Source organism: Agelaius phoeniceus, chromosome Z (genome assembly GCF_051311805.1).
Source record: "Agelaius phoeniceus isolate bAgePho1 chromosome Z, bAgePho1.hap1, whole genome shotgun sequence".
NCBI classification, from domain to species: domain Eukaryota; kingdom Metazoa; phylum Chordata; class Aves; order Passeriformes; family Icteridae; genus Agelaius; species Agelaius phoeniceus.
Window position 1 is genome coordinate 47,410,651 of NC_135303.1, and position 16,212 is coordinate 47,426,862.

Genomic DNA, 16,212 nt, shown 5'->3' on the forward strand with positions numbered 1-16,212 from the left:
GCTCAGGAGAAGAGAAGCCACAACGGATGACAGCCAGAAAACTTATGGTGAGCTGATCATGAAGTGGAGAGGACTCTGGGGCCAACTGGGAGTGGCCATGCAGATCAACAGCCTGTCTGAACCCGTCAGGGCACAGGGAAAACAGGTGATGGCTTTGGGATGGGCACCCAAAGCTGCCAACACTATCCCCCAATGCACCATCCAGCACCAAGAGAAGACTTGCTGAATTTTATCAGTATTTCATCCAATTACTCTTTTTTTTTGTTGTTTTTTCTTTTGGCTAGTTTCAACTTCTGTCCATAGTCCTCTCATTCCTTTGAGATTTCTACCTCTGCTTTTCTTCGCACCTTCCCCTCCCTGATTGTCAGCTGAGCTATTTACAGATGGCTTTTCTCACCCACCTGGTACCTGATGTGTGTGCCAGCACCAAAATAATTCTCCTTATTTTGCCCCTAACTGCCTTCTCTTTGGGGCACTGTCACAGCTGGCAAAGCTTCAGTCTTTCACATGTGTTTTTTGGCCAGTAAGTGGGTAAGGGCTGGCAAAGCAACTTCCTAAGGCATCCAGAGCAATGCACTGCAAGCCAGACCTGTTCTCTGAAAGGACTTCAGAATTCCCACCATGGAACTGAGGCACTGTTGACAGAGCACTAGACTGTGAAAGGCTTTGAAAGGGGATAGGAAGCTCAGCTTGCAAATGAGACCAAGAGGAGGTAGGGTCAAGAGATGTGGTGGCCACACATCCCGAGGTAAATAGCCTTTGGCTTTCCTGGGGCCTTCCCCCACATGGGGCTGCCACTCACCTGGCCATTTAGGAGCTGGGTTAGGGGCTCCAGACACAGGTGTGGAGCCTTTGGTGTGCCAGGGATCAGCGGCCACAGCTGGGCTGGGATGCAGGCCTGGGGGTGTGGGGTGTGCAGAGTAGGGCATGGCCTCAGCAGAGCAAGGCTTGATCTGCCCCTTTCCCCACCTACAAGCGCCTGAAAGGGCTTGAGCCAGCAATGTCCTCCAGTGTCTCACAACAAGGTTTCCAGGTTCCTGTGCTTCTTGGCTGTCAAGACTCCAGAGATTTGTGGCTGGATATTAAGAAACTTGAACATTTGCTTCCCTCCCAAAGAGGCATCCTGAGCGTTGTTTTTTCTTTCTAAGGCCTTCCCTCCTTTCTATGTCCTCTTCTTGAGATAGTCCAGGGAAAGCCTCTCCTCTCTCCCCTTCTCCACCACAATGGAGGGGGACAATGGAAAAACCAATCTATGAGAAGCTGAGAATGTTAGAGTTATAATGTAGTGAGGGGAAAAAAAAAAGCAGCAGTAGACGACAATAGGAAGAAAATTGTGCGAAAGAGGTAATGGCTTAAGCAAGAAAGGTGCAGTGTCACACGGGGCCCCTGGAGCAAAGACAGGATGGCCAGGGCTTCCAGCATGGTTCTGATGGTAGATGGGGGCTGCTGGTGCTGCCGGGAGCAGCTCTGGCCCTGCAGTGGCAGTTTGCTGCTCCCTCTCTGCGGCAGTGCTGGTGGCAGTGGCGATGGTGATGGGTGTCTGTCTCTCCCTGCGGAGCTCTGTTTGGCACTGCCGCTGCCATCAGTCCGCCACGCCGGGCGTGTCCGTGGCAATGGGATCTGCCGCTTTGCTGCCTCTTCCTCCCAGCCTGCTGGGCTGCACTTGGCTTGGCTGCACTCCCTTTGGGCTTGGCTGAACTCGCTTGGTATCAGTGTGAACACTCTGGCTTGCCTTGTTCTGCTGGAGAAGAAAAACAGTCGCACATGCCCCCCGGCCCTGATGGTTTCAGCTGTGTGTCAGAGCTGTCATTTCAGTGCCACCCATCTCAGCCCTGTGTCCAAAAAATTACTGAGGAAGGACAAAAGTGGGGGGAAAAAATGGTGGTGGTGCTTTGGTGCCAAGGCCTCTCTGCTAGAGTGAGTCAGAGAGAAGGATCCTCCTTGCATTTCCTGTCATGGCGTTTCCCTGCTGAAATCACAGCCACGGCTGTGATGTAAAATGCTTTGAATAAATAGTGCTGAAAGACACATGGCCTTGTCTCTGTACCTAGGAGGAAACTCTAAATGTCATTGAAGTCGTGCTTCTCCCTGTTTGCTCTTGGAATCTCTGCTGGTCAGAGTGACCCTGAGATGCGTTAGAAAGTCTCTTTCCCCAGCCCGGCAGTTGATGAAGGAGTGGGAACTCTTCTGTTCTTGGTCTCAAGGTTGTTTATTGTTTCTTATCTATAATATTCTTTCTCCAACGTGCCAAGGTCTGTCTAGCAGCTTGGGTTGAGGCACACTGCCCACCTCAGAGGCAGTGTTGTCTTTTTATACCCAAAACTATGTGTACACTATTTACAATAACTTCCCAATACCTATCACCTATGTGAGACAGTGAACTTCTCCTCTAAACCAATCTAAAAGTGCCAACATCACTCAGAAGATGGTGGCTAGGAAGAAGGAGGAAAAAGGACAAGCCACATCCAAATTCCTCCATCTTGAGACCCCCGAGCTGTCATTTTCAAAACCTCAAAAATCTATTTTTCACCTGGTGACAAACTACCTATTATTCTACTTAAACTCTTTTGACTTGTAATTCTTCATATTAAGATTGGTGATTGTTTTTTCCAAGGGCTAAATCAAAGGCACAGGCATCTTGGGCTCTGTGCCAAAGTCTCTGAGCCCCCGGGCAGCGGCTTGAGCCCTCCAGGGCAGGCAGAGGAATTTCCTGGGTTCTGATAGTTTGCTGCTTTCTGGAACTAAGGGAGGTCCCGCTGGAAGAAGCCTTCTGGTTTTTGCTCAGAAGCAATAGTGGCCAAAGAGCACTAATGTGGTTCCTCACATCCTGCTCCCTTCTCAGGGCTCAGCTTCTCAGTGTGGGCTAGAGGGGCTTAGTGTGTTTTTACTCTTAGATGCCTTGAGCAACAGGTGATGGACTAGGAGGGCTTTTTGTGTGGCTTTGTAGCAGAGGAGAACGCTGCAGGCTTTTTTTGGCATCATCTGTAGAGAAGGTGTGGTTCTGTGCATGAACTCACAAAGCAGCCCCGGGCACTGCTATTGTGATGTCAGCGGCCGCATGGCAGCGTTGTCAGGCAGAGTTGCTGTGCCGAGGCCCGGAAGGGCTCAGTGTGCAGAGCAGCTCTGCGGCACGCTCACTGCAGGGGAACCTGCTGATCGACGAGGTCTCTGCCAGCAGGACTCTGAGATTTTTTGTTTTCTGCCTACAGGCTTTGTCCCTTGCAGATTGAGCAGCACTGCTCCAGCCATGGAGGGAGTGTGTGCTGCAGCTTTCACGGCTTTTACCGTGGCTTATTCCGGGTACTTTTTCACCCACCTGGCACGTAAGTAGACGTTTTTGTTCAGTGCAGCACATGGAAACCCAAATGCCACAAAGAGGCCTTCAGCTGGGTAACGCCCCTGCCCACAGCTCCAGCTAAGAAGGGCGTGTCTCTAGCCAGTGGGGCATGGGCAGCATTTGTGATGTAGCCTGCGGGGATTCCGCTCCTGCCGTGCCACGGCCTGTGGCAATGGAGTCTGGAGTCTCCTCAGTTTGCTGGCTCAAGCAAGACAACTTCCAGGATGGGAAGACTGGGAGAGCTTGGCAGGAGTCCTTGTAAAAGCTGTGCACTGCTCTCCAGGACTGAGGCAAAGTCCCTCAGTTCAAGGCTTCTTGTCTGCATTCCCTCATCCCAGCATTTGCCTGTGGAACTTGACACTTCCTGCGCGCTAAAAGAGCCATTTGTTCTGTGATGAAATCACAGAATGAGCTTGGTAAAGGCCTCTGAGATGGACATTTTTGAGGAGTTCTTGTATGCTCCCACACACAGGAGCTGTTCCTGTGCTGTGTCATGATAGGACTGCCACCATGGCTCAGAGGGACTTGGGTGAAGCCTCCCTGGGGAAAGGTTTTCAGTAAGCTCATGGCAATTGCTGCATGCAATGTCTTGAGAAGACTGAAATACAGCAAAGAGAGGAGCTGTAGCCACTGCTGGGTGAGGTGGGGCAGAAGCAATGACTGTTAGAGAACCACTTGTAGACTTAGTCTCAAGTTTCTATGGGTTGAGTGGCCAAAGAGGAGAGACAAGGTAGACACCAGGCAGTATTTTGTGCTGCTGTTGTCTTGCTTGCTGTGTGCCACAAGGGATGCTGCTGGAGTGGTGTAGTGAAAGCAGAATGCTCTGTCTTTGGGTTGACTTTGGGGTGGGCATGGCCAGCACAGGCAGTTTTCTTAGAGCATCTGGTTCTTTTTCCCTTGTGTGTTGCAGGTCACATCAGCCGTGCCTGGAGAGAATCCGCTCTTTGGGTGAGTGGCAAAGGAGCCTCTGGCCTTGGTAGCATTTGGCAATTGCGGAGCAAGCTGTGAGCTGGGCCTGTTGCAGTCCGGTGCCAGCCTGGCTGGATGAATGAAAGTCCAGTCCAGGCCCTTTGCAGCAACAGCAGCAGCAGGAGGACCCAGGGCTGTTTTCTCCAGTTCCTTTCCAGAACTTTTAAGCAGCTGAAAGTGGTGGCTGCCATGATGGAATTTCTCCTGTACAAGAGAGCGCAGTCCCATCCAGCTGGCCCATTTTACTTGAGTCTGAGCACCTTAGAATCCCATTTCTCTGCAGATGCTTTCTCCTGAGTGCATCTGGGTCTAGAGCTGAATATAAAGGACGCTGCTGTCTGTCTGCAGAGCCCAGAGGGAACCTCGGAGCCTCCAGTGGCTGTGTGTCTTCCTGAAGAAGAGGCCCAAGGGGAGGAAGATGCCCAGCAAAGTGTACCTGCTGCCACTGCAGGGCCTGAGCATGCAGCATCAGTAAGTGGCAGCTCTGGGCAGTCCTGTGGCTGGAGCAAAGCATAGCTGCAAGTTTCTGATCAGACAGCACCTCCCGTGCCTGGCTGAAGATGCTGAGGGCTGGAATCTTTCCTGCCCTTCCCGCAGGCAGTGAGGCCTGGAACTTGGAAGTTCAGGGATCACCTTCCTACTGTTCTGAAAGAGGCTGTGAATTTGTCTTAGCAAGAGACAGGAGGTAGCATTAGGATGTCTTGGCATGCTGCTGGGGTACAAGTGAGGCCCTTGGTGGCCAGTGGCTGTGCAGGCTCCCTGTCCCCAGTGAAGAGAGCAGTGCAAAGGTGCAGTTCAGAAGCTTGCAGGATATGAGGAGACACTGTCCCCAGGAGGGACCTGGCCCTGCGCAGACAGCAGCTGTCAGTAGCTAAAGGAACAGCTGAGATGCAGCGGGGCCTGTAGCTGAATATAGGTGAGGTGGTGAATGCCAGGTTCTTTCCTGTCCCTCATGCTGCTGTGTGTCCCCAGAGCAGAAGGGCAGCGTCAGCACCTGCTCTGGCTGCCTCTGCACGCGAGGAAGAGGCTGAAGAGGAGGAAGGTGCTCATGAACCTGCCCCTGCTGTCAGCCCAGGCCCAGAGCAAACATCATCAGTAAGTGCCTGCTTTGGTTAGCAGTGAGTGTGGTGTCATTTTGTCCATGGTGTAAAAGCAGCCTTTGGATTTTGGGCCTTGAGCTGGAGAAGCGGGCTGCAAAAGCTGAGAGGTGAAGAGCCCTGGCTGTGGCCAGCAGCATCTTCCCAGGGGCTTGCATTTGAAATGGGATGGCAGGGGCACCTCTGCCAGGCACATTTGTGACCTCACTCATTTCTTTTCCCAGAGCTCCACCTCCTCTGTCCTGGCACCTGCAGGAGCTGCAGCAGAAGGCTCTGAAGGAGCCTCCAGTCCCCAAGCTGGCAAGTGCAGCGGGAGCAGCTCGTGCATCTGGAGCACCAGTAGCTCCTCTGGCAGCAGAGAGCAGCTGGGAGAGAGGACAGAGGACAAGTGCCTGGCCATGCTGAGTACGTCCTTTGTGATCCTTGTCTGCTGGAGCAGTGCCCTGTGTGTGCGTGTGTCGGCATGAGCTGTCCCAGCTCCTGTTCCTCCTCAGCTGAGTGCCAGCTCCTGAGGCCTCCACACAGGACCCGTTGTTGTGCTTTGAGGTGGTGAGGGGTCACCGGGGTGTTGCTCCTGCCTCTGAGAGCAGCTCAGCCTGGCTTGGCTTTGCCTGAGCTTCCCTGGAGGCAAAAGGCAAACCAGAGATTGTTTCTGGCTGAGCAGGAGGCCGTGACCCAGGCAATGAGTAGGCGCTCAAGGAGCTCCTGTGGGGCACGGCCAAGGTCATCTTCAGAACTCGGCCTGTCCTAAAGGCTGAGGCACCTCATTCCTAAGGCCCAGCACAGTAGGTTGGAACATGAGCTGCTGCTCCTGAAAGGCAGAAGGCCATTGTTTAGGCAAAATTGTCCTGCTCAAAGCTGCAGATTGTGCTTCTGCTGGAAGCACTTTGCAATATTCTTGCTGTCCTGCAAAGGGCAGCTGTTGAGAACAATTGATTCCAGGAGCCAGGATGCCTTTGATGATTGCAAGGATTAAAGCTTTGCTTGAAGGTCACAGAGTGTTGATTGCCAAGACCAGCAAGGTTTTGTTATTCCTGCTGCCCTTAACATTTCTAGACAACAACCAGTTCTCTTGGTTACAGCTTTCTGATCCCTGCATCCTCTGACTGTTTCTGCACGTGCTTAGATTTTAGTTTAGACGTCTAGTTTGGTGCAGGCCATCTGTGCTGCAGGGCTGCTCGTCTTGCTGCTGTTGTTTCTGAGGTGGTGGTGGTGGTGGTGGTGCAGTGGTGTTGTTGTTGGCCGACTGCCTGAGTTGAAAGGGCCCAGAGTGGCAGAGAGTGGGGCTGCCTTTCTGATCTGCTGCAGGGTGGGATCTCTTTTGAAGTGAGCATCTTTCCTTGGGATTTTTCCAGAGATGCTGGTGAGCGAGGGAGATCCTGAGGCTGAATACACAGAGCTGGAAACCATTGGCAAAGGGTGAGTGCAGCCACAGTTCCTTCTTCAAAGGCAGGGCCTGTGCATTTTGCTGGTGTCACATCTCCCCAGAGCGACGTCAGGCAAGCTCCAAAGCTGTTCAGACACTGCGTTAGGATGATGCCTGATGATCTCTCAGTACTGGTCAGCATTTACAGCTGTGGTCCGAAGGCAGGGCGGCAAAGACACCTGGACGCTGGCAATGTCTTTTCTGCGGCAAAGAGCAGCACCTGGCAGATCTCCATTCCCTCAAGTCTGTTGCACCTGATTGCCGCTCTTCCTAGGAGAGAGCATTTTTGCATGTCTCAAAAGACTACAGAATGGGTGGGAATGAAAGGAGGAGAAACTTTGTTGCCTCAGAGGTCAAGTCAGCAGCTGACAGCTGTCAGGGAACAGCTCTGGGTAACATTTCTTTCCAGTATTTTGCTGAAACCAAGATTCAGTGGTCTGGATGGCCACCACCTAGCCTAGCAGCCAAAAGCAGAAATGAAAGAAGCAGCTCTCTTTTGTAGCTGAGGTGGCAAAAGACAAAGCTTCAGGGCAATGGCCAGTGCCAATGCACTCCAGAGGAAAAGGCATCATCTGGCTGATGGCAGAACCCTGGTGGATCCTGTGGGGTTTAGGCCTTTCCTGCAAAGGATCCACCAAGCTGTTCCCTTTGAAAGCCGGCTCTGCTGACTGGAAATGGGACTGATTTGCAACATTTTCCCTGTGAGAAGCCAAATGTACAAGAAGTCTCCAGAAAAGCAGAGTCCTCCAGGTGTCTGGGGCACCGAAGAGAAGCAGCTGAGAAGAGCTCTGGACTCAGAACGCCGCTGTCCAAGGATCCAGTGTTTTGAGGACTTCTCCATTTGTGTGTGCAGCAATGGAAGCCTTTCCCCGCTCTGGCTGTGGCTGCAGCTGTGGCTGGGCACTAACTTCCTTGCAAGCTGGAGAAGGGATCTGTGTCTGGAGGCTTTCCTGCAATGGCTGTTCCGTGGCCTCAGGCTTCTCAGAAGGCCTCAGTAGTGGTGTTTGATTTTGGCAGACAGGCTCCAGGGAGAAGTGGGAGAAGGCCCAACTGGCAAGTTCCTGGAAAAATCCCACACATGTACAGATAGAGAAAGAGAAAAGGGGGGAAAGACCCACACGAGAATCTGTCCTATTCCATTTACTGTTTGCCCCAGGACTTATTTGCCATTGGACTGCAGTGTCTTGCAGTGGCAGGGACTAAAGGACTTCTTCTTTCTCCGCTGCTGTTTTGTTTCTAGGGGTTTCGGCACGGTGTGCATGGCAGTGGAGACTGCCACAGGAGAAGAGGTAAGCGCCAAGCAGCGCCGCAGCTTCTGCAGCTCTCGAGTGCCCTCCCCTCTGCTGTGAGCTGTGGCTGAGCTTTGGGTGGCCAGGAGAGCTTTGCTGCAAAGGCAGATGAAGTGCAGAGCAGTGTCCGCCCTGCCAAATAGAGTGGGGACAGATTTTGTCCTTCTCAGCTGCCCCTGGGAATGCAAGGAGGCCAGAGGAGGACACGCTGGCTGGGTCTTAGTGCCCAGGTGGTGTCTCAGAGCATGGCACTGCTCTTTGGGGCTGCAGGGTTCCTGAGTTCTCTTTTCTGGCTGTTAGCAAATAGATGGGAATCGTGCTGATAGTTCTGTAGGCACCTGCAGTGCTGCCCTTGGAACTGTGCTTAGACAGAGTGGTCTGCAAGGAGTCTCTCAAGGGCCTAAGCCCTGCTCATAGCCCGGTGTATATCCCTAGAAGATCATGGCCTGGGTTATTTCGTTTTACAGTCAGGCAGTAATTGCAAAAGTCAGTGGTGTGAAGAAAAGTATTTGAGTGGAGCAGAATGAAAATTCCTGGAGTGAGGAAATGCTAGGATTGTGGTTTTTGGAGGTGTCCTTAATGATGTTTTCATCATTGTGGCATTTTTTCTGTGAAGTATGTAGGGTTGTATATCTTAGGAGGAATAGCCCTCAGGATGTTTTTAGGACAGCATTTTATCTGCCACATCTCTAACTGTTTGCTTTGTTGTTGTGCCATGGAGAATGCCAGTGACTGCTGGAGTAATGATCCAATCCCCTAGAAGTGCCAATGGTTTGCCAGCAGTTTTGCTCCATTTTTACTGGCACAAAATGGCTTTCTGCTTGTAAGAGGTGTGTGAATGAGCATGGGGATGATAAAGTAAGGCCACGGGAGAAGACTGGCCCTGGGCACAGTGAGTGTTGTTAGACGTCTGAGGTGGAGAGCTTAGAGCGTGTTTCTGCCAGGTTTCCAAGGCAGAGGCTATGTGGCTCTGTGTCCTGGGAGGTGCCCGAGCAGGCGGTCTGATGTCCTGTCACAAGGCAGCTTGGCCCAGCCCAGCACTATCATCCCATAATCACTGTCTCCATGTTGCCCTTGTGGTCCTGTGCCACGGACTTCTTTGGTTCATGGTTTTCCATGTCGTTTTAGGTGGCCATAAAGAAAATTAGTCTCCTGCAAGAGAGCAGCAGCGAACTGTGCCTGAATGAAATCCAGGTCATGCGTGGCAATAAGCACGCCAACCTTGTCAACTATGTAGACAGGTGAGTGGTTCTGCTGTTCTGCTGTGAAAGGTCATTCACATCCTGCAAGCCAGAGGTTCAAGCACTCCTTTGGTGGATGGCAGAGGATGGAGCTGTTCATTCCTGTTTCTGGGCTGATCTACAGTGTCTTGGGAGGAGATTGCATTGGGGCTGCATTACTCTTTCCTGGCATACCAAGTTTGAAGGGCGCTTTCAAAGGCCAGACTTGGCCCTATCTTACTGAGCCAACAGCCTCAAAGTTCCTGTGCTCTCTCCCCATGGTTTTGTTGGCTTTGGGCTTGGATTTTTTCCCCATGGGTCTGAAGTGTTGCCGAAGCACTGCAGATTGTATTTCCCTTGGCCTGTTCGTTGGTGTGGATAGCAAGCAGTGTTTTAGACTGCCCAGAGTTCAAGGCCTGTAGAGCGTAGTGAATGACTGCTCACTTCCTCCTGTCTTCCTCTGAGAGAGACACAGAAACAAGAATCCATCAGGTGGTGTGAGTGCACACCACACCTTCATCTCCAGGCTGTTGTTTCCTCCTTTCAGCTACCTGCTGGACGAGGAACTCTGGCTCGTGATGGAATACATGGACGGAGGTTCCTTACACAATGTCATCAGGGAGACTCGCCTGGCAGAAGGAGAGATAGCAGCTGTCTCTCGGGAGGTAAGGGATAGTGCCTGTGCTTCCCATGCCTTGGTCGGGATGGTCCTTCCAAATGGGTGACAAGGAGAGGAGAGATTTCATCTTCTGAGCCTCCTTGCTGCCTTTCTCTTATGACTGGCAGTAGCAAGAGCATCTGAAGTGCCTGCCAGTGTCCCTGCCCTTCTTCTAGTGTGTTTGTGTTTGCCTCTCTAAACACTTGCCTGGAGCCTGTGTGTGCTGCATTCCTTCCCTGGACGGGCAAAGTTGCTGGTGGCACAATGTAAAATAAGTGGCACAGACAAAGATACACACTGGGCTGTCATGGAGCTCAGCCTCCAAGAGAGCCTTGCACCAAAGGGGTGTTCGCAAAAGCATCCACTCTTGTCTGGCTGGAGAGAGCACAGCCACTGCAGCAGTGCTGCTTCAGTCTGTGGTTGCAGGGCAGTGGCCGGAGGAACAATTGTCCTTTCTCTTTCAGAAGCACACACACCCTCACTTAGAAAGGCACTGCTGTCCTTGTGTTGGAGCAGCAAGCTCTTGCCCTTGCCAGCAGCCTGTCGTGCCATGGCTCAGCATGGCCCAGGAATGTTGCAGTGTTGCAGATGTGCCACTTCCCCGCTTGTGGGATGAAATCCACTTAGGCTGGTGTTTCTTTTTCCTCTCTCAGTGCCTGCAAGGCCTGGATTTCCTTCACTCCAAGCAAGTGATCCACCGGGACGTCAAAAGCCACAACATTCTCCTGGGTCTGGACGGATCCGTCAAGTTGGGTGGGTGTTGTTGGCCAGGCTCAGCTCTGGCAGGCTGCGGTGTGGGGCTGCCTTTGGGTGACTGCCGGTTCCCTGCAGTGGTGCCTGTGGCAGTCCAGGCTGCCCTGATACAAGTGCAGAGCAGAGCCCCAAGGTGCAGGGAGGTGTTGCTGGGAACAAGGGCTCAGGAGTGCCTTTGGCTTGTGCGTGTGTCCCTTCCCAAGCAAGGCACTTACAGTCTAATAGCTTCAGGGCACTAAAAGCCACTGCCTGAAAGCTGGGGCTTTTGCTAACTGGCCAATTCGGTATTTCCTCGGCTGCAGGCCAGAGGAATGGCAGCATGGCCCCTTGCTGGCAGCCGGGTTCCACGCTGCCCTCTTGGACATTGGTACAGCGGGGATTTCTTTGTTTTGCTTTCCTCATTCACGCTGGCCTGTTTTTTCTCCTCAGCTGATTTTGGCCTTGCTGCTCAGCTGACCGCTGAGCAGAGCAAACGGAGATCAGCTGTTGGGACCACTTACTGGATGGCGCCAGAAATCTTCACCAGGAAGCTCTATGGCCCCAAAGTGGACATCTGGTCCTTTGGCATTGTGGGGATCGAGATGGTGGAAGGGGCGCCTCCTTACCGGATGAAAACCTCCCGCACGGTGCGCTGCAACTGCTCTCAGATACTGCTGACACCCAAACACAATCTGCTCCCATTCTTCTGCCTGGCAAGCTTGCTAACACCTGGAAATGAGAGGTGCCAGGCTGCATAGTCTCTCGTGCTCCTTGTCCAGATCGTCCCCTTGCCATTTCAGTGCACGAACCGCACAAAAAATGGTGATGCCTTTTGCTTGACGGAAGCTTTGACAAAAGGGCAAAGCTGGGCTTTTAGTCCCCATCAGCCAGTGAAATCAGGGGTGAAGGCAAGAGCCTTTGCCTATTGGACTGGCTATGGCTGCCTGTGGCTTTGTGTTCTTTCAGTAGGGGTAGGAAAGGTATCTGCCAGGCTCTGGCAGGGAGTAAAGTGCCACGGGAGAGTGGAGCCTGTGCCGTGGGGTGTGTGTGAGCAGTTTGGGGTGCGAAGGAGACAGGTAGAGCCTGGCATTTCCTTCTTCTCTAGGTTCAAGAGCTGATCAGCAGCGGGGGCAGGCCAAAGCTGCAGAAGCCCAGGCAGCAGTCGGCGTGGTTGCGAGACTTTCTGCACTGCTGCCTGGAGAGGGACGAGGACAGGCGCTGGTCTGCCCAGGAACTGCTGCAGGTAAAAGGCAAAGCGGCTGCAGGCTGCGCCAGCTGCCCGCTGCCAGGGGCTCCTCATCTGCTCAAGTCCAAGGCGTCTGATGGGGCCCGCTCCTAAGAATCTCCCCTCTGGGGGCTTGCAAAGGAAAACAAAGGAGAATCCTGGCCTAGGATGCCTTGGAAGGAGCCTTTCAAGGTCACCTAGACCAAATCTCCTTAAGCTGAAGACATCTGGAGTCACGGATTTGTGGGATTGGGTGCCATTTTGCCTCATGTAGCAAGGTCCTGGATGTGGAGACAGTGGTGCCCAGAATGCCCTCCTTTTCTTCTTTCTGTATCTTTCTGGTAGCCAGAGAAAGCCTGTTTCAGCCTGTGAGGAAAGTACAAGTTCATGTTTTTCTTTTTCTCTTTGGGCAGCATCCGTTTGTAACATCAGCCAAGCCGACCTCCGAGCTGACGCCTCTGATCATGGCCACGCAGCAGTTTATGGCCAACAGGAGATACTAGCCCTGGAAGAGGCCATTGTTGTTGTTTGCAGTTTGTAGTTTGTAGTTTGTAGATTATAGCTCGTAGTTTGTAGTTTCTAGATTATAGCTCATAGTTCGTAGTCTCTTTATTCGAATAGGCAAAATAAATACTATAATAAATAAAACCTTCACTGTGCTGGAAGCTTCCCTTTGTTCTCACCCTGTGAATAAGCTCTAAATTTGCTTCTGAATGCTCAGGTGTTTCTTCGATGTGGGAAGACACATGGATGGGGATTTGTGGCATGGTTTGGAAACGTGCAAAGGTCTTCTTCCTTCAGTGCCTCCAGGCCACAAGCTCTTGTGGAGATAGAGGCATTGCAGCTGTGGCTAGAGGAGCAGAGTAGGGCAGAATGGAGCAGAGCAGTGGTGTCACTGCTGAGGAGGCTGCTGTGGCTGTGGGCAGAGGGGGAGGGAGCCGGGCTTCTCCAGGGGCTCAGGCGCAGGTGAGTGTCCAGCGGGAAGGCAAGTTCTGCCACGGGAACCAAGGCCAACATGAGGGAGCGAAAACTTGTGCAGTTGGGACCTGCCTGAGCCACTGTGGAGGCCTGTGGGCCTGCTAGGGCACTTCCTGGGGCTGTGGCCTGGAAGAATGTCCCCTAGACTTTAACCTCTCCCATGGTCTCCTGTTTATCGTTTCAATATACATTTGATACCGTGATTATTGAAAATCATTTACTTTGCTATGTTTGGTGGTAACTGATGGTATATTTGACTTACATTTAAATTTAAATTTTGGTTGCACAATATTTCCCAGTTTTCATGTTCTTCCCCCACTTCCCTGAACCCATTGTCCCTGGGAAGGACAGGCCAGGAGATGGAACCTGCTCAAGAGCAAGCAAAGGCGAGCCACCAGCCATCTGCCATCTCCCCTCCTCTTCTGACCCCTTGTCAGGACGGCACCGGCCATGGCGTCCTGGATTCTACCCTAACCCACTTTCTGACTGCCCTCAACCCTGCCCCTGCTTTCCTCTTGTATTAGCAGACTCCCATTTTTGCTGCAATACATATTTCAGAGGTCAGAGCTACAATAGAAGTTGAGAATAAAACAGCTGGAGGACCGACTCTGTTGCCCCCACAGGAGTTCTGTGCCCTGCACCACCGGAACGTTCCCCCATTCTAGTCCCCCATGAAACCTTTTCTTTTGACATGTGTGTTTGCTGAAGGCCACGCGGGAAAGGTGTCACCCCAAGTCTTTTGGCTTTGATTTTCTGTTCTCTTCTGTTTTGTGGGTAAGTGAAAGGGAATGAAGTGGCGGGGAGCCATCTGGGAGTCAGGGCCCGAGAAGTGAGGGAAAATGAAAATTGTATTTACTTATTGTTTGCTTATGTCTGCAATATCAACCCACCTGTTCATTTTAATTCCCAAGTTTAGTTAAAATCTACTAAGTATTGTGTTGGTTTTAGGTATAAGAAGATATTATTTTTACTATGATTGTTATACCTTTCATTTTAAATAAAACAAAAAAGGGGGAGTGTGGGGGTTTGTCCTGGAGGGCACGGGCCAAAAATGACCACACAGCCACACATCAGACAACAATGACCAACACCAAGGCTCAGGAGAAGAGAAGCCACAACGGATGACAGCCAGAAAACTTATGGTGAGCTGATCATGAAGTGGAGAGGACTCTGGGGCCAACTGGGAGTGGCCATGCAGATCAACAGCCTGTCTGAACCCGTCAGGGCACAGGGAAAACAGGTGATGGCTTTGGGATGGGCACCCAAAGCTGCCAACACTATCCCCCAATGCACCATCCAGCACCAAGAGAAGACTTGCTGAATTTTATCAGTATTTCATCCAATTACTCTTTTTTTTTGTTGTTTTTTCTTTTGGCTAGTTTCAACTTCTGTCCATAGTCCTCTCATTCCTTTGAGATTTCTACCTCTGCTTTTCTTCGCACCTTCCCCTCCCTGATTGTCAGCTGAGCTATTTACAGATGGCTTTTCTCACCCACCTGGTACCTGATGTGTGTGCCAGCACCAAAATAATTCTCCTTATTTTGCCCCTAACTGCCTTCTCTTTGGGGCACTGTCACAGCTGGCAAAGCTTCAGTCTTTCACATGTGTTTTTTGGCCAGTAAGTGGGTAAGGGCTGGCAAAGCAACTTCCTAAGGCATCCAGAGCAATGCACTGCAAGCCAGACCTGTTCTCTGAAAGGACTTCAGAATTCCCACCATGGAACTGAGGCACTGTTGACAGAGCACTAGACTGTGAAAGGCTTTGAAAGGGGATAGGAAGCTCAGCTTGCAAATGAGACCAAGAGGAGGTAGGGTCAAGAGATGTGGTGGCCACACATCCCGAGGTAAATAGCCTTTGGCTTTCCTGGGGCCTTCCCCCACATGGGGCTGCCACTCACCTGGCCATTTAGGAGCTGGGTTAGGGGCTCCAGACACAGGTGTGGAGCCTTTGGTGTGCCAGGGATCAGCGGCCACAGCTGGGCTGGGATGCAGGCCTGGGGGTGTGGGGTGTGCAGAGTAGGGCATGGCCTCAGCAGAGCAAGGCTTGATCTGCCCCTTTCCCCACCTACAAGCGCCTGAAAGGGCTTGAGCCAGCAATGTCCTCCAGTGTCTCACAACAAGGTTTCCAGGTTCCTGTGCTTCTTGGCTGTCAAGACTCCAGAGATTTGTGGCTGGATATTAAGAAACTTGCACATTTGCTTCCCTCCCAAAGAGGCATCCTGAGCGTTGTTTTTTCTTTCTAAGGCCTTCCCTCCTTTCTATGTCCTCTTCTTGAGATAGTCCAGGGAAAGCCTCTCCTCTCTCCCCTTCTCCACCACAATGGAGGGGGACAATGGAAAAACCAATCTATGAGAAGCTGAGAATGTTAGAGTTATAATGTAGTGAGGGAAAAAAAAAAAGCAGCAGTAGACGACAATAGGAAGAAAATTGTGCGAAAGAGGTAATGGCTTAAGCAAGAAAGGTGCAGTGTCACACGGGGCCCCTGGAGCAAAGACAGGATGGCCAGGGCTTCCAGCATGGTTCTGATGGTAGATGGGGGCTGCTGGTGCTGCCGGGAGCAGCTCTGGCCCTGCAGTGGCAGTTTGCTGCTCCCTCTCTGCGGCAGTGCTGGTGGCAGTGGCGATGGTGATGGGTGTCTGTCTCTCCCTGCGGAGCTCTGTTTGGCACTGCCGCTGCCATCAGTCCGCCACGCCGGGCGTGTCCGTGGCAATGGGATCTGCCGCTTTGCTGCCTCTTCCTCCCAGCCTGCTGGGCTGCACTTGGCTTGGCTGCACTCCCTTTGGGCTTGGCTGAACTCGCTTGGTATCAGTGTGAACACTCTGGCTTGCCTTGTTCTGCTGGAGAAGAAAAACAGTCGCACATGCCCCCCGGCCCTGATGGTTTCAGCTGTGTGTCAGAGCTGTCATTTCAGTGCCACCCATCTCAGCCCTGTGTCCAAAAAATTACTGAGGAAGGACAAAAGTGGGGGGAAAAAATGGTGGTGGTGCTTTGGTGCCAAGGCCTCTCTGCTAGAGTGAGTCAGAGAGAAGGATCCTCCTTGCATTTCCTGTCATGGCGTTTCCCTGCTGAAATCACAGCCACGGCTGTGATGTAAAATGCTTTGAATAAATAGTGCTGAAAGACACATGGCCTTGTCTCTGTACCTAGGAGGAAACTCTAAATGTCATTGAAGTCGTGCTTCTCCCTGTTTGCTCTTGGAATCTCTGCTGGTCAGAGTGACCCTGAGATGCGTTAGAAAGTCTCTTTCCCCAGCCCGGCAGTTGATGAAGGAGTGGGAACTCT

General features: G+C 52.0%; 1 protein-coding gene across 1 annotated transcript; it reads left to right on the forward strand.

The window, feature by feature from the left end:
- The first annotated feature begins 3,247 nt into the window (after positions 1-3,247).
- On the forward strand, positions 3,248-12,456 carry LOC129133186 (serine/threonine-protein kinase PAK 3-like). Its single transcript, XM_077172170.1, has 12 exons — positions 3,248-3,323; positions 4,248-4,285; positions 4,655-4,777; positions 5,628-5,808; positions 6,759-6,822; positions 8,070-8,118; positions 9,247-9,359; positions 9,886-10,003; positions 10,650-10,749; positions 11,179-11,375; positions 11,834-11,971; positions 12,367-12,456. Exons 1-12 carry the CDS (start codon positions 3,248-3,250, stop codon positions 12,454-12,456), a joined length of 1,287 nt encoding a protein of 428 aa, XP_077028285.1.
- The last annotated feature ends 3,756 nt before the right edge of the window (positions 12,457-16,212 follow it).

Excerpts from the sequence above, each read along its gene's own strand:
- LOC129133186 (XM_077172170.1), top strand. The coding sequence starts at position 3,248 with ATGGAGGGAGTGTGTGCTGCAGCTTTCACGGCTTTTACCGTGGCTTAT. Across the intron at positions 4,778-5,627 it reads GGCCTGAGCATGCAGCATCA|AGCTCCACCTCCTCTGTCCT; the intron begins GTAAGTGGCAGC and ends TTCTTTTCCCAG. Across the intron at positions 9,360-9,885 it reads CTTGTCAACTATGTAGACAG|CTACCTGCTGGACGAGGAAC; the intron begins GTGAGTGGTTCT and ends TCCTCCTTTCAG.